This window comes from Ctenocephalides felis, unplaced genomic scaffold (genome assembly GCF_003426905.1).
Source record: "Ctenocephalides felis isolate EL2017-DRISC unplaced genomic scaffold, ASM342690v1 CF-g0.4_SCAFFOLD_02285, whole genome shotgun sequence".
Classification (NCBI taxonomy): Eukaryota; Metazoa; Arthropoda; class Insecta; order Siphonaptera; family Pulicidae; genus Ctenocephalides; species Ctenocephalides felis.
The window spans coordinates 60,706-87,740 of record NW_020538439.1 but is presented as its reverse complement, the minus strand read 5'-3'; the positions used below and the strand labels follow the sequence as shown (position 1 = coordinate 87,740).

Here is a 27,035-nt window from a genome sequence, read left to right as displayed (position 1 = left end):
TTGTCCCTGGAACCTTCAGAGAATTTCCTGTGTAATCTTTATATTCAATCCAAGATGCTTCATCTTTGCCAATTGGATTTTCCAATAGCTCAATTGCACAAGTGTGGCAATCCTGGACACTGTTCATCAGTATCTTAATACAGTACCCTGCAACATATGTGTTTTACTGTAAAGCGTCACGTCTTAAAAGAAAAAAGGCTCTTCATCTACTTCTTCATAAAAAACCTCTCTATTCGAAACATGATCGCTATCAAGAAAAACTCGATAAGCAGCAGGTAAACCACAATTGTCATCAACTTCACAATTAGAAGAAGGCGAATGACGTGATGATAAATTATTTATAATCAGTGTCCTAAAGAAGGATATAAAAGAAAAATAATTTGGATTCTTATTACATTCACCTTGCATTTTTATGCTGCCAAAAAAGTTTTCTAACGGATCCTGATTGAAATTTCGCGTACACAAAAAATTAAAGCCATTAATTAACCGGATTTTTCCCCATATATGTTCCAACCCATCTATGGTTCTGATCCAATTCTTAATGGTAGGAGTTTTCATTATGGTTCTAACTGAATCTTTACTTTTAATCAAGTACATTGAATCTAACACTTGCCTTGCAATTTTCCAGAATTTAATATGTACTGAATTATCGTTAATGGCACAACGAAATATATTGCCATTTGTTAAAAATTGAGATAAACCATTAACACTATCAAAAAGGTAATTCATGAACTCCAAAAATTTTCCTGTACCTACCGAAGTAGCACTCACATTGGCTTCGTGAGCATGTACAATGAAATATTGAAGTCCAAGCGCTACCCGTTTAGAAAATACTTGTGCTGCAAAGCTAACCTTCATTTTTTTCATTTTTGTTTCATCATGGTGGTGTTCCGTTAAAGTAGTGCATTGGCGAAACATGCCCAAATTGCTATCAAAGTCATGTTAATTTCTGATATTCTTCCAACATGCTTCGTATGCATCTCCTTTTTGATCCATAAATCTAACATTATACCTAATAAAGTTATTTCTTATGCATTTTAGCAAATGTGGAGGATCATACAAAGGAACTATTTCATGGCCATCTATTTCAAATATGTCTATTCCATTCAAGATTTTGTAATTTATACAATTTCTCAGTATCTCTAAGAAGCATATTTATAGCTTTGCCATTAGCAGCTAACTGATCACAAACTGTCGCAATAACATTTAGACCAATACTCAATAGTTTTCTTATGACATCTACAATAATACATTTTAAATTAACGCTATTCACACCCCCATCAGAGAAGTAAAATGCAACTGGTTGCACCTAGCGATGTTTTATGCCTTTAACTAAAAAGACAAGAGAATGATCATCAAATAAACTTTCCCTGCCATTTGCCAGTTCCTGAAATCCAACAATATGATCCTTTTTACGGTCGTAAAATATTGCGTATGATAATGATATTTCATCAAACATTAGAACACAATTTTTGCTATTCACATTTTTTCCTGTGCCATAGCTGAACCCAATGTTTGGAAAAGGGTATCATTAATACCACTATACAAAGGAACTGGTGAGAGCAACTTTCTCAATATTTGAGGAGCAGGCAAAACAAATATTTTTCTCCAAAAGTAATAACCTCTTGGAGAAATTTTATGCAGAGTTGAAGCAAGAATTTTATCATTAAGCGTAAATATCCTTCCTTTTGGCTTTTTCGTATGTTCTATACGAAAAAGTATGTATAAAATTACGAGCCCTCTTATTTAATGTTGCTGGGAGATGAGCAAAATTTTCCGCACATTTGAGACTTTCTTGTAACTTCTGCATCATTGTTTTTTTGTATATTTATTCTCCTTACTTCCTTTCTCAACACTTTTGTTATACGGTATAAATTTTGTTCTTTGCATGTCTGGTCTCCGCACTGCTTATATCTTGAGTTACGAATTTTTTAGAATTGGTAAATTAAAACACTGGATGGCTTGTTAATATTATATATTCAATAGATGTTTACTCTTTGGCGGTATGTAATGTAAGAAGGTGTATCTTATTAGTTCTATGTACAAGTTGCGAAAGGTTATGTGAATCGCGAACATTGCGATTGACATTCCCGTTACCAACATATAGGACGCTGACGCTTTGTGCTAACAGTACGCACGAAGCGCGCGGTTTTTAAAGTGTAAGAATGAATAATTTTGTCCATGCTCCCCCGCGATGCAAGCATCACGTATTATTATAAAGGAAGTAACAAAATTATTCTTACAATAATCAATTATCTCAAATCTAACAAATAATATCAAATTAAAATGAGAATAATATAACAATAATAAATATAATACATAGTCATGGTATAACAACAATAAAATAATGTGCATAACAAGAAGACTAATAATAGTGTGTAATCAAAGTGAGTACATCAACAGTGGACTGTATAATCTAAAATAAAAAATCAAAATTAATATATATGTAATTAGCAAACATAATGCTAAACATAATTAAATCTTAATAATAAAAAAAAAAATAGTATCCTAAATAGCAATTGAACTAACAACTAATATTTTTCCTAATCTAGCTAATATTCATTTATTGATTAATTTATTACTATTAATCTATCGTAGCCTAAATTAAAAAAGGAATATGTAAACAAAACAGTAAAAAAGAACAAATGCAGATAGTGACTTACAATCTATTGACAGGGTAGTATAACAATTTTTGTATTTGGACGAGTATATGTCCCACTACTAGTTTTGACTGTCACTACGCTAACCTTGCCATCTTGACCTGGCTTGGTGTCTATTACACGCCCAACGGGCCAATGTAATGGAGGCAAATTGTCCTCCTCCAACAACACTATTGCATTTAAATTAATATTTGGTTAGACCTGTGTCCATTTATTTCTTTTTTGCAAGTCATTAAGGTATTGTTTTGACCAAAGTGACCAAAATTGGTCACGGCCTTAATGCGAGGTGCCTTCCTCAATCGACTAGCTCTCAATAACACTGGCCCTGCAAAATCCAGTCCTACAATCTGAAATGGCCTGTAAGCAGTGACCCGGTCTTTTGGCAAAACTCCCATTAGCTGCTCTGCACAAGTAGCCCTAAACCGAGCACACTTTACACATTTGTGTATTATGCACTTGACAGTATTGGGGCCATCTATAGGCTAATATTTTAATCTGATATTTGCTAAAGTAGTCTGGGTACCAGCATGTAGCAAACGTTCATGCTCTAATTGAATGAAAATGTCAATGGCCAAATTGGCCTTTGGTAAAATAATTGGATGTTTTTGGTCGTAACTAATGTCCGCATTCTCTAGCGGACCACCTACTCCTAGTAAGCCTTCGGCGTCCACAAAGGGATTTAACGCCTTCAGCTTACCTAAAGATGTACTGGACAACTCACCGGACATCAACTGATCAGCAATGTTACCAAAAACTTTCCTTTAGGCTAGGTAAAAAATACGTCTGGAGGCTACCCTTAAATCGTCAATAGACAAGATATCTGATACCGGTTGTCCATCTGGTTTTCGAGAGCGAAATATTTTGAACCACCGAAAGCAATATGCAACCACCCTGACTATTATTTGCCGATACGTTTTTATAATATCTGCCACAAAATAAAATGATGACACCTAAAGCGAACTAGAATAGAAAATAAATCCTGTTGCAGCTTCGGTCCTGTGTGCAGAATATTATTTAAAGAGATGCCTGAAGTTGACTTGACCGATGCGTCAAACCCTACACTAATTTTGTCAAAATTATTATCTTTGACCACTGGATGATGCGGCAAGAAATAGTACTTATTCTTAGCAGCTTTCTCTAGTGTCAGCATCATCTCCTCAGCATGATCTAAGTCGATGTAAGCTTTAATAAAATTGGAGTAGGCTGTGAACAAGGCACTATCCCTGGCAAACCGCCTCTCCAGGTTCAAATAATTCTATATTTAGCAACAGCGAATGACGACCCAATCTTATCTATATAGTTATCTAAAAATGGCAAAGCCACCTCAGACTGCCCATTCTCAAGTCTAGCTACATTTGCAACGAAATGATCTTCACATGCTTTGTCTGACCCAGTCATTGTATAATAAGAGGATACCTCCTCTAACTGCCAGAACTTTGTCAAACTATTATAAAGATCTCCATTGGATATGAAGCCAACATGTGCACGGCTCTGCATTTCTGATGTGTATACACCAGAAATCAGCCTCCCGAAGCAACTTTTCCTAAGAATGAGAAGATGATTTCCTAAGCGAATGCACCCCTGCTGTAAAACTTCAAAATATAGTTCCACTGCAATCAGCATGTCAACTACACCTGGAACGTTAAACATGGGGTCTGCTAGCGAAACATGGTCTGGCATCTTCCAGCCATCATACTCTATATAAGCAGACGGTAATAATTGTTTAATTCTGGCCACACAATTGATAGTGCGCGCAAAGACTCCTACCCTTGACTTTATAATCAGCTTGACAGACTTATCACAAAGCGCACTCTGCTCCTGTAACATGCTTAACTTATGAAATGACGAGCTGACCGGACATTTTAACTTAGCAAGTAAAGAAGTTGTTATTAAATTAATTTGCGAGCCACTATCAAGCAAAGCCCGTACCTTATGTTGGGTTCCATCCGAGTCAATAACAACAAGAGAAACCGTTGATAACAAAGTCTGCAGGAATATTGGCCATATATATTGTGCTACTATAAGTGCTGGGCTTATGCTCAGGTTCCTAATTTAGGTAACACAATATCTGGCAATTTCACATCTATCGAAGTGTTAGATGATTTTATAGCCGGTTTTTGATGGCGGTCAATAATAGTTTCAATATTCGCCATCATATCGAAATATAAATCAGAGTACCTTAAATATTCTGTAGTGTACACACCTGGGGAAATGCTATCAAGCTGTACATATGTCTCATCCCAACTATGGCATCGTTCCACAAGTTTCTGCTTTCGAACTGAAAGTGCCTTAATATTATCACCCTCACGGAGTTCTGCTATGAATTTGTGAATTGCATCAAATGACGCTTTAATCATTATGCACAATTATTATTTAACTACAAAAATATTGCAAATATTACAATCACAAACCGTGACAAAATACCTTAGTTTACTATAAATAATGTATGCCTTACGGTAAGATTAAACAGAAACTAAAATGACTTAATATGATCTAACTAGGTGACTGATGAGTGATCTGCGACTCCTGTGTTAGTACAACCAGTCAGCAATACAGCAACAGTCTTTCACTTTTATATATTATAAGTGAACAATAAGTTTAATTAATGACTCACGCCCTCGTGTATGTATTACATGAGTCAATAATAATCTTGATCCAATCTCCACGTGTGATTTTAGCCTCGATATCCTCCCCAAACAGTGTGGAGATTTGCCAATTTTTACGAACTCGTCGATCTGAACAGCGTGGTCCAATACAAGAATTTCACTTGGACAGCGATGTGAAGCCTAACCTCAAAGTCCGGAACCCCCAGATCTTCTAAATGTCACGATTTCAACTGCTTGGCCGTGTCGATAAAATTATTATGCTCTCCATGTTGTTTACGAACGGCTTAGATCACTTCTAATGCCGCATGCGTAACCAAACAATACACGCCGGTAAAATACTAGATATGTAAAAACTTTTCTCACCACAGTGTATAAAAATCTCAAAAATAATACTTGCACTGGTGAATATCCGTGAGAAAGACCAAATTATGGTAAATTAAAACACTGGATGGCTTGTTAATAGTATATATTCAATAGATAGGTATATAATATAAGAGAGTGCATAGATAAACAAGTATAATAGATTGCTATGTCTGGCGGGTTGACGTTACCTCGATTGAAATACAAATTTTTAAAAATAGATGGCAGCACATGTATAATATTTAAATTACCCCTGGCTTTACTTCTTAATTAGTACGTATCGTATACAGCCCCAAAAACCTGAATAATTTTTAATATTGGAAATAAGAACAAATCATACGAAATACAAAATATATATTTTCAAAGATATTACATATGTTTAAAGAACAATTAAAATTATGTTTATATTAACAATTATAATTACAGTTATGAAATGTTTGAAAATATAATAATTATTATACATAATTATAAAAGTATTATAATTTCACAATTATGCTTAAATAATATTTCAAAAACTAAATATCTAAGTGAAGAAAATCACAGAAGTATTTAACTAAACTAAGCACAAATAACTGACTAATATTAATTACTTAATGACTAATATTAATATATTAAAATCTTAAAAACTAAGAAGAAACTACAAGCACAGGAGCACGCAATGAAATTACAAATTTAGAAGGAATGACAAATAATACAAAAATTTAAAGGGTTAAGAAAAAAACAAATAATTTGTTGAAAAGTACAAATACTTCACAAACAAAAAAGTCCTAAAAACATAAAATATATATATTGATATCAAAATTGAGAGAAATTCAAATTCCTAGGATTAAAACTCATTTACGAGACATTGTTCTTTATTAATTCTGCATGTAATAGTTATTTCGCTATCTAATGAATTAATAGTAAAGTTGCATTTAACAAAACCTTCAAATAGTTTTTGTACGAGTGTTTTATAACATTACATTTAGCCATGTTCCATCATGAAAACATTATCATTGAAATTGCCATAAAAGATCAACAAAGTGTTTACAATGAACAGAATAATGTTTTATGCACATACAATTGTTTATGAATCAAAAGATAAAAGCAATATTTTTGATTCCCAAGGTCGGTAACAAATATATCTTGAATTTAAACATTATATTGGGATGTTACACAAGTTTTATTTGAAGAATATTATAACACTAATCTTCAATCAAAATTCATTAAAATATTATGTATGGTATAGACTCTCTTTATAAATGTTTACATTTGCTAATGTAATAGATAATCTTATTAAATATATCAATGAACTTACGTTGATGAACATTTAAACCAATACTAGTTTACTTTATAAGTGTTTACATTTGCTAATGTAATAGATAATCTTATTAAATATAACAATGAACTTACGTTGATGAACATTTAAACCATACTAGCTGAATAACTGTTTTGCAACTTCAACAATATGAGATTCAATCCAATCATATAACAATTCCGAAGATAATGGTATTTCATCAAACATCAAAACACAGTATCTGCTACTAATACTTTTTAAAAGAAATAGCTGAACCTTATGTTTTAAATAGACACTCATTACCACCGCTATACTATTGTATCTCTGAATGCAACTTTCTCAATGTTTGAGGACATGGCAAAATAAATATTTGTCTCCAAAAATAGTAGACCTGTGGAGACTTTTTGTACGACTTATTCCTTAAATTATTGCATTGTTTATGAATCCTTCTTGTCATTACATGTTGCATTCCTTGGTTGTCAAAAGTACTCCTGCGCTCTGTTCGTGCATTTTGCAGCAATTTGCAGGTACCCCCAAGACACCTATTCAATATAATAACATGTTGAAATATCTTGATTATATATAATTATTGCTGCAATTATTATTAAAAAATACCTTTGCGGAAACTTGTATTGGAATAGCTAAATATTTTAACCCGCACTTGACACTTTTTTGGGTACTATAAAAACACTTTGCCATATTAAATTTCACAAATGTTCACTTAAACAAAATTAATTAATTAGAAACAACACGAGTTCAAAAAGTTAGGTTATTCGTACAGCCGTACAGCGATCAAAACTTGACAGCCACTTGCATGAACTACGAACAATTTGTAGTTGAAATTGAGTGCACATGAGCCATCTGTTTTTAAAAATTGAAACTACTCAGGACCAAAACAGTGCAACGCGCATTTGTTCGAAGATAACTCCCCATGAGAGAGTGTATCTTATTAGTTCTATGTACAGTTGCGACAGGTTATGTCAAACGCGAACAGTGCGATTGATATACACGTTACCAACATGCTAACAGTACGCACGAAGCGCGCAGTTTTTAAAGTGTAAGAATGAGTAATGTTGTCCAAGAATTTTTGCTACGAACATAAATTGTAGGATAAAAAATTTTAAATAACACACTTTTCAGGGACGGTTTTCCTTCTTTAGTTTCGACTTTCTTGCTACAAGATGGCTCAAACATTCCTTGTTTCTCTACTATTGTAGGGTCCAAGGAAGCTACAATGAAATTTTATATTAGAACAATACAAATCGATTAAAGCTTATGTAATGATAAGTGAATTGCTTTGGCTGCCCATGTCATTCATGCATGCAATACCCGAAACCTTCAAAAATGTTTATGCCATATCCTCACTCTTGCGTATTGAAACACCTAGTTCTACATAAGGATATTTTTAAGTAAACTCATTATAATTCATTTCAAGAGTATATGTAAAATATATTACGGTATGTGTTTCTATCTAGAAGGCAGTTTTGTTCTGCATATGGATCTCCACTGAAACCTAAATAAGAAAACATTAGTGTAAAAATGTTGTTGCGAAAATTATATTATATTGAATCGCCTACCTGACATGTTTAATGTTGGCAATGCATTAGGTTTTAGTGTAGTGCCTGTTATATTTCTTTTGCATATACTTGCAAAATGTGCGTCACACACGAACCGAGACCTATTGCAACGCAAAGGTGTTAATTTCTCTAGATCAGGATTATTTTGTTCTTTCCAGCCAAATAGCAAACATCTACAACATCCAAAACAATATTTATTTGTAATTAATGTTTGGTTATTTTATTCCTAATACGTACTTTGTCATTTCTCGCTGCAAATACATGCAATTTTGCATTTTTTTTAGTATTAGTGCACCCTGGAACATAACACTTTGACATATTGCTTGCAAACCAATCACCTAATCACTGATAAACTCAAATGAATACAACGACTCATCTACGACAACGACACTCATGAAAATGACAAACGTTCTCGAAATTGTTTGATTGCGTTGAAATTCTTACCCGATGAGTGTCAAATCGCTGCAAGAGCGCATCTAGGGAGAGCAGCTCTAACAAAAACCGAGCTACAAACTTTTGTTCGGAGATTACAGGCCATGGCTCCAACTGCCTCGCCGCTAGCATCGGTTTTCAAGATGAATGGTTTTCCGAAATCAGGATACTGTACCTAGTATGGGTGCACTAGAAATTGCACTCTAGAGAGTATTGAATGATATTTTTTCTCGAGGACCCCATTTCCATGCCTCATTTTTTCTTAATAATACATTCAATGGATTTGCAATTTTTGCAAAATCTTTTATAAATTTCCTATAATAACCGACTAAATCTTGTTTCTCTGGGGTTTCTAGGAGCAGGAAAGTTTTGGACAGCCGTTACCTTTTCAGGATGGGGCGGTGTCGCCTTTTTCTGATATAACATGCCCAAGATACGTTAACTCACGCCTCAGAAACTCACATTTTATTGGCTGTTACCATAAATGTTAATATCATCCATGTATACTAATCTTTTGAGTCCTTCAACACCGGCCAAAACCAGGTTAGTTAACCTCTGTAACCCGCTAGGAGCATTTTTAAGACCAAATGGCATACGCTTGTATTGAAACTTTTTTCCTATAACTGTGAAGGCTATCTTCGTCCAATCCTTCTCGTCTAATTCTACCTAATGGAATCCGCTAGCTAAATCTAGAGTAGAAAAAAAACTAGAATTTTCTAGTTGATCCAAGATTTTGGCCACATTTGGCAGAGGATAAGTGTGGCTGACTGTAATTTCATTCAGTTTCCTAAAGTCGACACAGACGCACCATCTCCTGTTATCATCTATATCTTGCTTCTTTGCAACGACCAGAAGCGGAAAATTTTATGGGCTGTCGGAAGCTTCAATTATATCGTTTTTGAGCAAATCATCCACTTGCCTTTTAATTTCAATCTGCTGGGCCTGAGGAAGCCTATATTGATTTATATAAATAGGTTTTGCATCATTAGTCGTAACAGCATGCTTTATTGAATTAGTACAAGTTAGTTTATCACCCTCCAGATAAAATAAATCGTAGAAGTCTTCACAAATTTTTAATATTGATTCCTTTTCCTCATAGTTCATGTGATCGGTTCTAATACAATTTACCCTTTTTATTTGTTCATAATCGTAATTCACATTATTACTCTTATTTAGTTTTAATATTTGATAATCGTCAAGCGGATACAGAGTCGGTAAAAATAATTTATCAATAATTGTTACTTCTTTATCTTTAGTGTTTATTATTTGAATAAACAGTCTTTTATTAGAAAGTTTTAAAATACAATTGGCAACATAAACTCCCTCTAGTTTACGTACTCTATCGATCGTAAAGGAAACTGTCGTTTCTGTCCTGGGAGGAATTACATGAGTATTCGTCAAGTCATCTATCAATTTTATATTCTAAATTTCAGCTGAAATGTCAATCGTGGGTCCACTAGCCCTTCGATGACTATTATTGGGTTTTACTACCCTATTTTGATTCTTTACAGTTTTAACAAAAGCAGGAGTCACAAAAGTGTTAGGATACTCTTAGAGTCTAGAATTTCAGTACTGCTAACTGTGCTTCCTTATGCTAGCTGTCTTTGATAATTTATTTTTCTCACTAATTTTTTTCGAATAATTTACCGATTTAATTTTTTTCATTTTTCTGCGCTCAGATTTTTGTTTGTTTACAATGCGCTTATCCATGCGAGATGTCGGCGCGGTTTCAGTAGAGTCATCAAAACGTTGCGTTGTATTAATATTTATTGTATCGCCCAGTGGAACTGTAATTAGTTTGTTATTGTTCGTCATCGTAAACGTATTAGTGCAAAAATCAAGTTGGGCTTTGTGTTTTAAAAGAAAGTTCAATCCCATTATACCGTCTGCATCAATGTCAATACTGTCAGATATTACGGTAAACTTGTGCTCGAACTCAGCATCGCCAAGTTTAAATTATAGCAATACCGAGCCTTGGGTATACACGTGTTTACAAGTAATACCTTTCAACCTCGACACTTTGTCAGAAGCTGTACTACTAGAGATACATTTGTTATATTTAATAATTGACATTGATTGCATTTTTTATTATTTACCCTTAAGCCAACTAGGTTTCTATTTATAAATTTTCTTAATGCCACAGTATTAACTTTATAATTATTTATACAGGTGTGTCCTTGATTTTTGACACACCTGGCGCCTGCTCGTTTTTGGATTATTATCGGTAGACGCGCGATTTGTCGACGATGATCTCGAACTGGGTTGTGCTGGATTGCTGCGTCAAACATAGCTTCGTCTGTCAGTTTGGGGTCCTCAACCTGGTCATCTGCGTTGAACATGGTTCTTCGCCGACAGTTTGACATTGAATGACCCTTTATTTGACAGATTGTACAAAACGGTGTCGAGTATTTTTTTCTGAATTTGTTGCCTTGAAATTCTTTGCGATCCAATTTAGTCCTCAATAAATTTTGTTTCTCTTGCATAGCCAATAGTTACACTTTCTTGTTTATTACTATTCTTTTATTAAGGTAAATTTACAAATTGTTTCGGTATTTACCATATCGAACTGCAGTCGACGACTGTACTCAATAATCCCGTCGATGCCCATTGCGCAGGTTTTATACTCGGTCCTCAACGGTACCCGTCAGGTTTACACAACCTGCTGCAATGTGCCAGGGGTATGAAACCCTTACATCATTTTTAAGTTTTTATAAAAAAGGTTTATTACATATCAAATCATTTGCTACGGGCATAAATTGTAGTATAAAAAATTTTAATTAACACACCTTTCAGGGACGGTTTTCCAACTTTAGTTTTGACTTGTGTTTGCTCCTGTGATAACGTAATTTTGGTCCTGTGTGTAAGATGTTATCGAGCGAGATACCTGTAGATGACTTTACTGAAGCATCAAACACAACTAGTATTTTACTGAAATTTCCATCTTTCACCACTGGATGGTGAGGCAGAAAATAATAATCACTCGCGACAGCTTTCTCTGGAGTTAACACAATTTGCCCAGCATGACCTAAATCAATATACTCTGTTACAAATTAGGAGTATGCTTCAAACAAGCTGACATCCCTAGCAAATCGCCTCTCTAAATTCAAGAATCTATGTTTTGCAGTAACAAATGATGATCCAAGCTTTTCGACCTGGTCCTCCACAAACGGCAAGGCCACTTCAAATTGGCCATTTTCAAGGCGTGTAACATTAAATGATCTTCACACTGCTTATCTGAACCCGTCATAGCATTGTTCGAAGAAGTTTCTTCTAACTGCCAAAACTTCGCCCAACTATTGTGAAGATCCTCATTAGAAATAAGACCAACGTGTACATTACCTCGAAGTTCTGCTTTAAAGACACCAGAAATCAACCATCCGAAAGAGCTTTTCCTTGAAATAGGAAAATGATTTCCTTGCTGCAAAACATCAAATATAATTCGACTCCTATCAGCATATCCACGTTGCCAGGCACATTGAATGACGGATCTGCCAACGAGACATTGTCAGGAATCCTCCGGCCTTCATAATCTATAAATACAGATGGCAATGCATGCGTAATTCTATCCACAACCACACAATTGATGTTTCTAGAGAACGCTCCTATCCTAGATTTGACAGTCAACTTTACTGCCTCATTGCACAAAAAGCTTTGGCCTTGCAAAACGCTCAGTCTATGTAACTCTGAATTATTGGAACATTTCAGTTTCGCCAAAAGAGAATTAGTTATTAAATTTATCTGAGACTCACTGTCTAAAAGTGCTCTCACCGTATGTTGTGCTCCCCCCGCGTCAATGACAGTAAGCGAAACAGTTGATAACAAGGTCTGTACACCTGTGTTGCTAGCTATACAAACCGTGCTACTTTGAGAAGTACTGGGCACAGGCTCAGGGTCCTCATGCAGCAAGGTATTGTGAGAGGCTTTGCATTTTCCACAGGTGTATCTGAATTTGCACTTAGCCACACTGTGTCGAGCTGCCAAACAACGGATACATATCCCATGTTAATTAATAAAGCTCTTTCTAGCTACTATATCTGATGATTTAAAATTGGGACACTTATATAAGGCATGATCCTCCCTTTTACAAAGACTACATGACTGTGTAGGCCTCTTGACAATGGTATGAACACTCTTTGTTGACGCTGGTTTGCTGTCTGAACTACAAGAATGTTCCAAAGCAGTTACCCGAAGTTCCAAAAAAGTAAAAAATTCCACTAAAGATGGTAACTGCCCTGACGTTCTACACAGATTCCAGGCAACCTACTCAGCATGAACAGCAAAATTACATCCCAATGTTCGGCAGGTTTATATATGACCTTTAATGACTGTATCTGTTGTCTTGCACTATTTAGAAGGGTCATCAGATTTTCAAAACTTCCTTTATTAATAGCTGGAATATTGTCTATACTCAGTAAGTGCGAATTCATTATCAAAAATTTATTGTTATAAGTTTTAACTATGAGGTCATAAGCTATATCATAGTTCTCATTAGTAATACTGATTGTGGAGATTAAGTTTGAAGCTGAATTTGTGAGTGCGCCTCTTGAATAGTGCAATTTTTGTACAGGTGCTAATTTGGAGTTATTGTAAATTAAGCTATTGAAAATATCTATAAAGGCTGTCCATTCATTATATTCCCCATTGAATTTATGTAATATGATATCGGGCAATTTCACATCTATCGAAGTGTGAGCACCTTTCGCAATAGGTTTCTGATGTCGGTCAATTATTGTTTCTATTTCCGACATCATATGAAAATATAGCTCTGAGTACTTAAGGTACTGTACATAATTTTCGCCCCAATCGTGACTTCTCTCAACTAGTTTTTGTTTACGCACCGATAACTTTTTAATGTTGTCGCCCTCACTAAAGCTACTGATATATTTATGAATTGCATCAAATGATGCTTTAATCATCTTTTGCGTACTTTCTAATAAAACTAAGTCTACCATTATGATTGCAAATATCAAGTAACCAAACAAATCAAGGCAAATATAAAGAGACTTTTGAAACAAGGTACTCTATAGCTGAGGTACAATTAAACAATATATAAGTAAGTAACAACAAATAACTATATGTAACAACTAAACAAATAAATTTTGAATTATAAAAACTTATTGTTAATAAAATGTTCTTTGTACATATGTACACTTATAGATGTCAAAATAACACTCACGACTCGTGTATAGGCTATGCACGACCAATTTCCTTCTCCTCTTCACGTGATAGTAGAAGTTAAACAGCAAATATCCTCTCCAACAAAGCCAAAAAACTGCTTGGGGGTGCTGAGTTTTACGTGGACATGGAACCGGCAAATAGAACAATCCTTGGGCAGCGACGTGTATCCTAACCTCAAATTAGGCACCTCCAAATCTTCGAAAGTTGTAGATTAAAGCGTTCGAAAGCTAGCCCCAGGTAATTCAGATGCTTCTTCTTCTCTTTGATAATTATAATCGAACGACACAGAAACTTTAATGTGCCGCATGCGTAAACAAATTATAACCAAGTACACACCGCACTGTTTTTACAGGCTTTAAATACCTCTCAGCCGTTACGATGGACCATTTATGGAATAAAGAAACGCTGGATGTATTATTTTTAATATAATATATATTTATTGCGATCATTGTGCTTCGACGGTTTGATGAAGAAGAGAGTCAACAACACTTATACACCTAATATATAATTTCATATAATCCTTAATTTAAATCCAAGTTGGTGTTTTGTTTAATGTCACCCAGCTATATAAATCCATGTCCTGAAAAACTTATTTTTGCCCATTCATCTAAATAGCTATGCGCAGTATGATAAAATGAAACTGCGTCGTCTCGGAATTGAGTACACTGCTTTGCAGATATTTTTTCTTCTGTTTGAGTTTATCTAATTTTGTAGAAACCGCAGTAGAAATAAAAGAATATTGAATCTTGTTTGTCAGAACTGTTTTGAACTACATCGAAAACACTTACCGTCTCTTTCTATGTGAATTATTGCTGTGTGGAATTCCATTGCTTGACTGTGTATGAAAAGTAGCTAAACTTTATAAAGAGGATGATCAAAAAATTTAGATAAATATAGAGGGCATTCTTCTTGCGATTGAAAATAAGATTGTAGGGGTGTAAACATTTGTAGAACTCTTTCAATGACTGCAGTAATGCTAGCCGTCTTGTTTGAGAGTAACTCAATGGCATCGAAAATTCTGTATCAACAAAGCTACAAAAGTTGTTAAGAGTTTCGACTCTAACCTTATACGACTTGAAATATAAATAAATTTTTGAAACAATTAATTCTTCAACAATTCAACATCTATCAATGAAATATCGGCAGCTGTTCTAACAGTGTTGTGGAAAATATGACCCGCAAATCCAACTTCTATAAATCTATAGTTCAACTTTTGCTGCAATTTGGTGAAAACATTATTCTGTCTTTTCCTATACACTCCGCCAAAATTAGAATTTGTGTTATCAGCACCACTGACAACTGCTCTGCTTTAGTTCTAAAATTTTGTTCTAAAATAGTTTTATTTCTTTATGATTGGATGCGTCAGTTAATATAGAAACAAATGCGCACCGTTTTAAATTACTGTGCAATATTTTCAAAATATTTGGAGCTAAAATGTTAGTTATAATTACTTCCGCTTTTCCGCTCCACACGAAAATTTAAATTCTAAAGTTGTTTGTAACAATTTAGATGTGCAATCCATAGAACTAAAACTATGTTTATGACAAACAGTATGGTACGCAAAGGTGCCTTCGATTGCAGCTAACAGTTCTTCTATAGAACCCATTTTTTCACATTTTAGGAATCTTGACATAGACGAAGTCGAAGCAACATCAGAAGCGGATATTTTACGTTTCGCAGAATTAAAATGGGAATTGAATATCATTACGGCCACCATGACTGATTGAAAAATTCGCAGCACATAAGTTGCACCTCACATCAGATTTTTTTTTTTAATACAAGGATATTCTATTTGTAGTTCTTTATTAAATTCACATTTTCTTTTTTTAGAATTCATATCTATAAAAACTAAATCACTATTATTTTAAAAAATGAATAACTTATAAGTTATTATAACCGAAGTAATCACTTCTTACACACCAATAAAAATCACTTAATATGAACTTAATCCTTCACCAGACACACTTGAACTGACAAAAATCTTACTGGTGAACTTCTTAGTATAAAACTATCATAATTTTATGAATTCCAAAATTCTTATCTGCATAATACTCGGCGATTCTGTGATTGCATCAAAAGCTTGTAAAGGAGAATTCTGAAAACTTTAGATCCTGTGATTTCCCATTTACTGTTCTCACAAGGAGGACCCGCACGTTGCTCGTCTGGGATTTTGATGAAATTTGGCACAATGGTAGATTTTATGCTCAAACTGACCGTGGTAAAACATTAGAGGCCTATGAAAAGCGGTTTAATTATAAAGATTAATTAAAGTTTGCATTTAAGCAGCGCACTTTACACATAGCATGCAGCGTTCTCATTATTATTATTAAAGCGTTATTATTAAAACTGATCGAGTCCTTAAATGCTACATCTTATGAAAAGAAACTTTTAACTCTTACATTTTTTATGACGAAGAAATAACTCGGTCATTAAACTTTAATATTTTATATTGGAATATAAACCGTCTTTCCAAAAATTATTTCAATTTATAATAATACTAACAAAACAAGATAATGAAAGTAAATGCAGCCCGTATTTCGGAAACCCACTTAAAGACAAACAAAAAAGTACATATTCCGGGTTATATATTATTCGAAGGGTCGTAATGATGGCTTAAAGGAGGTTGTTTACTAAAATTGACCATTCGGTTCGAATGGATCAAAATGTATGTTCTTAAGATAGATTAAAAGTGTTTAAGAAGTCCGTGATCCGGCGAGATGCTACCGAACTCTATTGAAACACTTGCACTTTGTCGAAGGACCAGATATATTTAGTTATTGGCTATATCAGACCGATTGAATAATAAAAATAAAAGATGATAAATAAATGTTTAATTATTGTATATTTGAAAGAATATTAAGACTTATAGATGATATGTTAGATAGTTGAAGTTTGAATTAGATGTTATAGCTTTGAGTGTTAATTTACGACTGATGCTAACTAGATAATATTTGAGTTGATACTAAATTATAAAGATTTTTCGATTTTATATATTTTTCTGATTGGCCCATTTTGTGGAATTAACGACACCCCATTACAATTTTGGAACCAACCGGAGGCTATTGCGTTCATCAACCAATCAGGTGTTGGTCGGTGATTGCATGATACTTAGAATTAAAACTAGGTACAGGTAATGCAAGTTTCTTAGAAATATATTAATTGCAGGATGATATAGTTAGGGACAGGTGAATAATATTCTCAGAAAAATGGATTACTGATTTGATGACAGATTTTGGGACAGGATGCGTGACAATGAAAGGGATTATTTTATCGTTTTAAATTATATAATAAGGGATGAGGGTTTATTATCGCTATCCTGTATGAATGTAATAAAATATAATAATTAGACAAGGGTTGGGAATGAGGCGTTAACATGCCCCCGGACTTAAAAAATTATGAGGAATTAATTATGAATATTTTTTAACATTACTTAATCCTAGTTTTATGCCATTGCTTATAATAATATTATGATGTTTGAAGAGTTTTAGCTAGCACATGACATTTGTTGATAATGTTAATTTTAGATTGATTGAGGCTAATGATAATGGTTAATGTCCTATTATTAAGTTATTCACTGACACTTTACTAGGGTCCTTAAAATTGTCCAAATGTTTATAATAATTGTTCACTGACACTTCACTAGAGTCGTTAAAATGTCTAAATGTTTCAAATGATTATTGATAATTGACACTTCACCACACTTTAATTATTTAATGTTTCAGATAGTTTTTGATTATTCGGTAATACACAAATTGTTTTTTATGTTTAATATTGATCATTTTCACTGTTTCACAATGTAATCACACAAAAGTTAGTTATTAGATTTCACAATGTTTTTGTGTTTAAATTTACTTTTACCACTCGAATGATGCCGCCGTCCTTAGGGTGCAGATTTGTGATAATGCCTAATCGCTGCCGTAGTGGTTCTAGATTTTCATCGAGTAGTAGTACCATACTACCGAATTCAGCTTACAATAAGTTTTGATGAATTATTGTGCCTTTTCTTTAACAGCCGCTTCTGAAGATGCTGCATTATTCTCCGACGAAGTTGATAGCATATTATCAGAGATTTCAAGCACGCATGGATTTAGGATTGATTTTGGTGGTTTGTCAATTGGGAGATTAGAGAATTTTGAAGGATTATAGTTATTTGGATTGGAACCTTGTAAAGATAATAGTCTAAAATTTAATATTGTTTCAATCTGTGTTAATGATTCGCGAGATTTGCTAGAGTTTGCGGTAAATTGTTTTGAAGCTGATATAAAAGATTCCGCGATCAAATCGTATATTACTTCCATGTCGATAGCTTTGGTGACAAAACACACGAACCAATATGTATATGCTTTATACCTTTTATGGACAAAGCTATGGTTATCCCTTAATATCATAAGATTGAATATTTGCACTGTTGCAGCTAAGATTGATTTTTTTGTTAATTTTTTTATTTATAGTGATATTTTTAGAATTAAATTCAAACCCTGTCTTGGCTAAAGTTGTAATTGTTTTATCGCCGATATTAAGCCAAGTATTCTGATTGTTTGAAAGATTTTGATAAATAGCATTAGAATAATTTACTTTGTATTTTGCTTGATTGTGTTTAGTAGTTAGATTTTGTTTATTTAAAATAAGTTTTTCTGTTGCATTGACTTTAGTTGATAAGTCAACGTCACAGAAGATGTTTTTAATAATATCGCTTTTTGGATATTGAGTAAGATTCTTATTTGTTTCTTGTGTTATTTGATTATTGAATTCTAATAATGGTACTGAGGTAGTATCTCTTATTACCGTATTTGATTTAATGTCGTTTTTAGGTTCAAGATGTTCAGCGTTATAATTAGCTTGATTTAAGTTTATTGTTTAGTCAGCAACGAGCGTTCGAACGATAAAGATCTCAGTGTTGAATAGTGGGTAATCCGTAGCAGGTAGTTGAAATAGTTATACCATGGATAGCGGACCCTACGGAGAGGGTCCCGACGATGACCGTGAACAAATACAATTTGGTCCGTGCATAGGAAACGCATTGCTATATGTTATGGAGAAGATATGGAAACTGAATCAAACGCTAATTTAAATAATTTAAATAGTGATGTTACACCTAAAGGAACAAACAATTCAGTGCAAGAAAGTGACGTTGTATTAAACAGCAAGCCAATGAAAACAATAACAAATCTAGAAACGACTCGAGGGAAAAACAGTGCTAGTGAAAATCTCACAGGGGACAAACCTTCTCAAGAAACTAATAATAATGAGGTAATTAATATTAATGAAAATTCAAAAACCAACGATAAGATTAATGAGAATACATATGAAAAAAATAATAAATCGAAAAATACTAAAGTATTTAAAACAGTGTCATGGACATAGGACCATTTTTAATTTATGTGTTAGGTGGCTAGTTATTTTACGCCATTTTTAATTTATGTGTTAGGTGCGTAATTTATGTGTTAGGTCGTAGTGTCAGGTGCGGACATTGTTCGGGTAACCACAACTACAAGGAGTGCGATAACAGGGAGGAAGAGCCCAAATGTGCATTATGCGGCAATGGACATCAGGCAATTAACAAAAATTGCGAAGTTTACAAAAAACAAATTAAATTAAAGGAAATAATAAAATTTAATAATGCAAGTTCTAATGAAGCAAAAACGATTTTGGAGAACCGCCCGTACGCAAATATAATTACAACTAGACTAGACTTACAAAACAAAAAAAAATTTCCCGATATTCAAGATCACCAACAACGCACAAGAGATAAAGAACCAGAAAATACGGAAGTGAATCACCCCAAGAAACGGAGACTACACAATACTAGCGTTGAGACACCAACCATAGACAACAGTATTAAAAACTCTAATATTAACAATTTTTTTTTTTTTTTTTTTTTTTTTTTTTTTTTTTTTTTTTTTTGTTACAATTTATTTTTGTTAATCAAGACTTTAATGTCTTATTTACAAAATTGATATGAGCAAAAAAAAAATACAAAAAAACAAAAAATGCAATACATTGAATATAAAATGAAAAAAGTTGAAAAAAAAATTAAATTAAAACAGTAATACAAAAATAATAACATAAATGAACTATGACGTGATGATGTATGCCGCGTACTACGTCAGGACGCGTGCAGACATTGGGCTAGGTGTTTGGTAGATCGGAAGGCCATTTCTTGCTCAATCTTCTTATCGGTCTCTGAATCGCTTGAATTGTAGGATTTGTATGCTGGATTAATTTGTTGTTAAAAGATGAACTTCTAATCTTGATCATTTCGTTGACTGTTGAGATTTTCAAATCCTTATGTAGGCAAAAATTCGAAATATACCGAGGCGCATTAGTAAGGATACGCAGAATTTTATTCTGGCACCTTTGAATGATGTTTATGTTAGATTTGCATGAGCAACCCCATAGTTCGATTCCATAAGTCCAAATGGGCACTATGATAGTTTTATACAAAAGTACCTTGTTATCGAGAGAGATTTCAGATTTCCTCCCAAAAAGCCAGTAAAAATCTTTTATTTTCAGTTGGATTTGTTTCTTTTTATATTGAATGTGCGTTCTCCATGTCAATTTCGAATCAATGTGCATGCCTAAATATTTAACAGAATTGCATAGTGGAATTATTGAATTGTTCATGATGATAGGTGGACTGTTGTGATGTTTTAGAGAAACAATTATGTGCTGAGATTTTTCGATATTGATTTTGATATTCCAATCTAAAAACCATTTTTCGAGACTAGATAAATAATTTTGTAACTGACAAGTTGCTGTTCTAATATCGGAATTGCATGAAATAATTGCTATGTCATCGGCGTAAGTGCATATGGTTAGAAGATCATCTGTGGGCATATCGTTTGTGAAAAGAAGATAAAGTATAGGGCTTAGCACACTGCCCTGTGGTACCCCGCATTATATATTTCTGATGCTCGAAGTCACATCTTTAATTTTGATTCTAAATTTTCTATTAAGCAAATATGAGCTTAAGATATTGAAGTAGTTTGGAAAAGTTGTTTTGATTTTATATAGGAGTCCTGAGTGCCAAACCTTATCGAAAGCCTGACTGACATCTAAGAATACGGCTACGCTGTGTTCCTTTCTATTCATGGCTTCAAGAATACGAGACACCGTTCTGTTGCATTGTTGAATTGTAGAGTGATTTTTTCTGAAGCCAAACTGATGGTGAGGAATCCAACTATCATTCGGATGATCTTCTGACAATCTCTGCAACAAAAGTCTCTCTAAAATTTTCGATAAAAAACTGATAGGACGGTATGAACTAGCAGTGTGATGGTTTTTGTTTGGTTTAGCGATCATAATAATTTCTGCAGTCTTCCACGCTGTGGGCCAATAATTGTATTGAAGTATGGCGTTGAAAATATTTGTTATATATAAGATACCTTTTGTAGGCAATTCTTTTAACATCTTTGGAGTAATTTTATCCATACCTGGCGAAGATCTATTTTTTATCCTTTTTATTTCACATAAGACATCATTTGGTGAAAAATGTCCTAACGGTGTAGAATGTATGGGTTGATTTACGAAATTGTTAATTAAATTATTCTGGGAAATATTTCGAGCGCTAAAAATGCTACTTAGATGATCAGCAAATGCCTCCGCTTTTTCTTCGTTGCTTTTTGCCCAAATGAATCCGTTTTGGTTGGTTATTTTCAGAGGAGGGTTTTGTTGTAGGGGTTTACTTTTGTTTCTGATTGGTTTCCATATGGAGTTATCGTACCTATTTAACTGCAATATATACGACCTGAATGTACAATTCTTCCATTCTTTCATTTTTTTCCTCAGCGTGTTATTGAGTTGATTAAGCGATGTCTTATCCGTTGGTAGATGAGAATGTTGCCAGGTTCGTCTTGCTCTTCGTTTCTGTGCAATTAGCTTCTTAATCTCTTGCGGAATTATTAGATTATCATTTCTTGGATTAATGTTCGGGGTGATCTGCTTGGTTGTTTCACGTACAATCTCAGAAAAATAATCTATATTATTTTCTATATCAATAACGCTTGTAGGCCTAGATTTTGGAAATAATTTTGAATCAAGTATGGATTTGAATTGAATCCAGTTAGAAAGATTGTTGTGTAGAATATGATTGTTGATAACTGGAGTAGGAAATGTGCTAAACGTCACAAGTATTGGAGAATGATCTGAAGAGAGATCGTAACTAGATTCAATATTGAGATTTGAAAGATCAATACCTTTCACAATAAAAAAATTTAAAAGGTCTGGAACTTTAGAAGGGTCAGAAGGCCAATAAGTTGGACTGCAAGTTGAAATAAAGGAGAGGTTATTTTGCCCTATGGCTGCATGAAGAATCTTTCCTTTGGCTGTAGTCAGTCTAGAACCCCAGGCAATATGTTTACAATTAAAGTCACCACCAATGATAAATTTATTACCTAATTGAGAGAAAAATGAAGAAAACTGAGCACAAGAAATTTTGAATCTTGGTGGACAATAAACAGCAGAAACACAAAAATTATATAAATTTGTTTCAACAGAAATTTGAGTTGCTTGTAGAAAATCATCAGAAATATTTGGTAGAACAAAATGCTTTATATTATTTTTGATTAATATAGCCGAACCGCCGCGAGCCCTGCCACTTGGGTGATTTGAATTATAAGTAGTGTAGTTATAAATTTTGAAGTAGTTTTTTTTCAGTGAAGTGAGTTTCTGAGATTAATAAGATATCTATTAAGTTTAACTTTAAAAAACATTCTACTTCATTTTTGTGAGGTATTAAACCGTTGGCATTCCATTCAGCAATTTTAATTATTTTTGCCATTGCTTTTGTTGTTGACTAACGTGGATAACATATTTATTATTATGGTGTTCTGTTGCAAAAGCTGATTGAAGATATTTTTAAATTCTAAAATAAGTGTTGCTAGAGAATCAGAATCAGGATTTGAAGGTGAATGATTAGAAGCAGAGTAATTGTTTTTTGCAATGTCTGCATAGGATGAATTTTGAATTGTTGGATTTAAGGCCGGAGAAATGTTGTTTATTTTATTATTAGAATTAGAATTATTAGAATTTTTAAAATTTTGGTTATTTGGATTTGGATTTATGACTGATTGATTTACTGGAGTTTTGTTTCTTTGTTCTTTAATTTTTTGGAAGTATGAGCAACCGCGATAATTAGCTGGATGAGCACCGTCGCAAAAATAACAACATGCCGGAGCATTCGGATCTTTGGTACAAGCTATAGTATTATGATTGTCACCGCATTTTAGGCAAGCAAATGGTCTATTGCAGTATTTTTTGGTGTGATTAAAGAGTTGACAGCGAGTGCATTGTATTATGTTGTTGGACTTTCTCGGTGGTTCGACGCGTATTATGCAGTTGAATAATTTATAAATGTTATAAATATTTTTGTTATTTCTATTTGGTTCCAGATCAACAAAAAACATATTAAGAGGTTCTTTTGTTATTCTATGTCTAATATTTAGGATATTACGTACGACATGACCCTGTTTTAATAGTTCTAATTTAATTGCATCTGTGCTTGTTGAAAAGTGTACATTTCTAAGAACAACCCTATAAGCCTTCTCTTCTTTTAATTGATATGTATGATATACGGCATTAGTTTCTTTTAGATGTCTGGATAAAGTTCGAAAATGGTCGACAGAATTACATAGAATTTTAAATGTATTGTTAGCTAAACTTCTCAGGAAATATTGATCGTGCGGAATTATTTCATTTAATTGATTAGACATATCATTGATATCGTCAACTCCGTAAATAAATATTGGAGGGGGCTTACTGACTGGAGTCGGTTTAACTGAGTTGTCATCATTAGCTGTTTCTATTGTTGAAAGGGCCGAAAATCGGTTTTGAATTTTGACATCTATTCCTAATGGTTCAAATGAAGTTTTTCTTTTTTTGAAATTGACTACTTGCCATGAATTAGGAGGTTTCTTGACATCAGAATGTGGTTGAGTGAGGCTTGTAGATGCACTATTACTAGATGATATTACTTCCTGTCTTGAGTCAGAAACTGATGAAGTTGAACGCAGCGAGACCTTTTCCGATGTAAACATATTGGTCCGACCTTCTTCGCGAGGTATCTTGCTGTATTTGCTGGATCCAATAACGGTCTTTCGTAGTTTTGGGATTTCTGATGGTTTACTGTCCGATTCCATATTCGCTTCTATATCTTGATTGAAATGTAAGACATTTTTTTGATTCCACAAACGCACATTAGAGTCTCGATTATGTATGGTTTTTTGTAAGCAATTATTTAATTATCTGTACACTTTTGTAAGCTTTTCATGCAATTTTAATAAACCATAAAATTCAATCTGACATGCACTTGTTTTTTTTCATAGCAGAGATATTAACAATAAAATAGAAAACGATGCACGAAAAGCGTCACCAAATATAAATAAAATATCATTTAAAAAAAATGAAAACGTAAAAACGAAAATGACAAAAGAGGACAACAGTGATAAAACAAAAGAGAAGGATGTTAGAACGACGAATATACAGAAAAGAGGATTACAACCAAATCCAAGCACATCAGAGCAAATATCTCTGAACCACATAATCAAAAGACTAAAGGATGTTTTTAATCCTACCAACCAAAAAAATAACCAAGTGCAAATGGCCATAATTAATCGGATGGAAAGAGATCAGATAATCCTAACAAATCCGAAATGACAAGAATGACACAGGAATTGAAAATATTGCAATACAATTGTAGATCAGTGTTTGCCGACAAAGGCTGCATTGAACATTTTCTATACGAGAAAAAGATTCAAATAGCGGCCTTCTCAGAAACAAGGTTAAAAGATGGTAACAACTGCACTTTCAGAGGTTACAAGATCTTCCGCAATGATAGAAATGATGGATATGGAGGTACGGCTATTATAGTCAAGGATAATATCACGGTACTCAATACAGAGAACATTAATATAGGCACAATATATGTAAACAAGTGCCAAATCAAAAGAATAACACTTATGTTCCGTAACACCAAATTGACCATTATATCCCTTTATGTTACACCTAACAGCAATATCTCAGTAAGTCAATGGAATCATATATTGTCACAGTTCCAAAACCCATTCATTTTGTGCGGTGATTTTAACGCCCACCATTATGCATGGGGATGTAAATGGAATAGCAGAATGGGAAATAATTTACTAGAATCCATAGAGTCCAATAACTTATTCATACTCAATGATGGAAATCCAACTTTGAGATCTAAAAACAATTTTACAGCATCATTTTGCTCTCAGGACATAGCGCACAAAATAGATTGGAGTGTAATTGATGAGTCTCTGGGCTCAGATCATTACCCCATAATTCTAACTCTGAAACAAAAAAAAGCTCCACAACTCTAAAATAACGATCTTGGATGGTACCTCAATAAAGCAGACTGGGAAAAGTATCAAATACATCTAGAAGATGAACTAAATAGATTTTGCGTAAGTGACCCCGTAAAAGCGTACACAGATTTTATAAGGATAATTAACTCAGCGGCAGAAAAAAGCATTCTAAAAAAGAAAAAATGGATTAATACTAGGTTCATTGAACCAGTGTGGTGGGATGACGAATGCAATCAACTAATAAAGGAATGGAGGGAGAGTGAAAAATCTTATAGACAGGAATCCAACTATAAAAACTATTTAACGTGTGAGAATATAAACAAGAAAATCAAAAACATTTTCAGGAAGAAGAAACAAGACAGTTGGAAGGAATACGTCAATAAATTGAATCCAAATACTTCAGCCAAAGAAGTATTTGGAATGATTAGACGTCTCAAGAAACACACGAATGGGACCGACACATATAGTAATATCCCTGAAGAAATTAGTGAGGAAATCATCGACTATCTATCACCACCGGGGGCCAAAAATGACTTAGGCAATGGAAATAAAACTGTCCTGGAAATAGAAACAAACAACCTGATGGAACCATTCTCATTGTGGGAACTGGAAATAGCTATCTAAGAGGAGCAACAACACAGCTCCTGGAAAAGGCGGCATATCATATTCAATGATTGCAAATTTGACACCACAAGCTAAAAGTAAACTGGTAGATATAATTAACAAAGTTTGGCTAAATCCAGAAGTAATAGAAGATTGGGGGCAACAAGTGATAATACTTATCAGAAAAATGAATAAACACCCAAATTTAGTTTCATCGTATAGACCCATATCTTTGGCTTCCTGCATTGCAAAAGTCAAAGATAGAATGATCAAGAGAAGATTAGAATGGTGGGTAGAAAAGTATGACATACTTCCCAAATCCCAATGTGGATTTAGAAAGGGCATGGGAACATATGACAACTTAACAATTTTCATAACAGATCTATATCTATCAATAGCAAAAAACAACTATGTCGTTGCTCTATTGAGCGATATTAAAGGTGCGTACGATAACGTCCTACCAGAGGTGCTGGAAGATACACTGGCTAACACTGGATTACCAGGAAAATTCATAAACTCAATTACGACTAACATCCGAGAGAGAAAGATATTTTTTCGAATAAATGGGAAATTGATAGGGCCGAGAAAAATCTACAAAGGCCTATTTCAGGGAGAAATTCTTAGCCCCATCTTATACTCAATTTATGTAAGAGACATAGAAAGAATATGGGAAACAGGTACCAAAATATTGCAATTTGCAGATGACGTCGTAATATATATAGAAAAATCAAGCCTCCAGGAAGCCTATGAGGTGATGAGCCGTAACATAGATCACTTCCATGAATGGCTCGCAAAGAAGAGACTAGAATTGTCGGACGAAAAAAGCTCAATCGGAGTCTTTACAAGACGCAGGAAGCTAGAAAAAAGAACATCATTAACGACTAAATTCCATAGCATCAAATTACAAGAGAATAATAAATTTCTGGGCGTCACATTCGACAAAAAACTATCCTTCAAAACACATATAAATCAGGTAATCACAAAAATTGAACCAAAAATCAACATTTTACGTATGGTAA

General features: G+C 33.8%; 1 protein-coding gene across 1 annotated transcript; it reads right to left on the bottom strand.

The window, feature by feature from the left end:
- Nucleotides 1-3,905: 3,905 nt before the first annotated feature.
- Nucleotides 3,906-4,487, bottom strand: LOC113380643. The gene has a single exon (XM_026619808.1). It carries the CDS (start codon nt 4,485-4,487, stop codon nt 3,906-3,908), a length of 582 nt encoding a protein of 193 aa, XP_026475593.1.
- Between the last annotated feature and the right edge of the window lie 22,548 nt (nt 4,488-27,035).

Coding starts and splice junctions, on each gene's coding strand:
- LOC113380643 (XM_026619808.1), bottom strand. CDS start 4,487: ATGTTACAGGAGCAGAGTGCGCTTTGTGATAAGTCTGTCAAGCTGATT.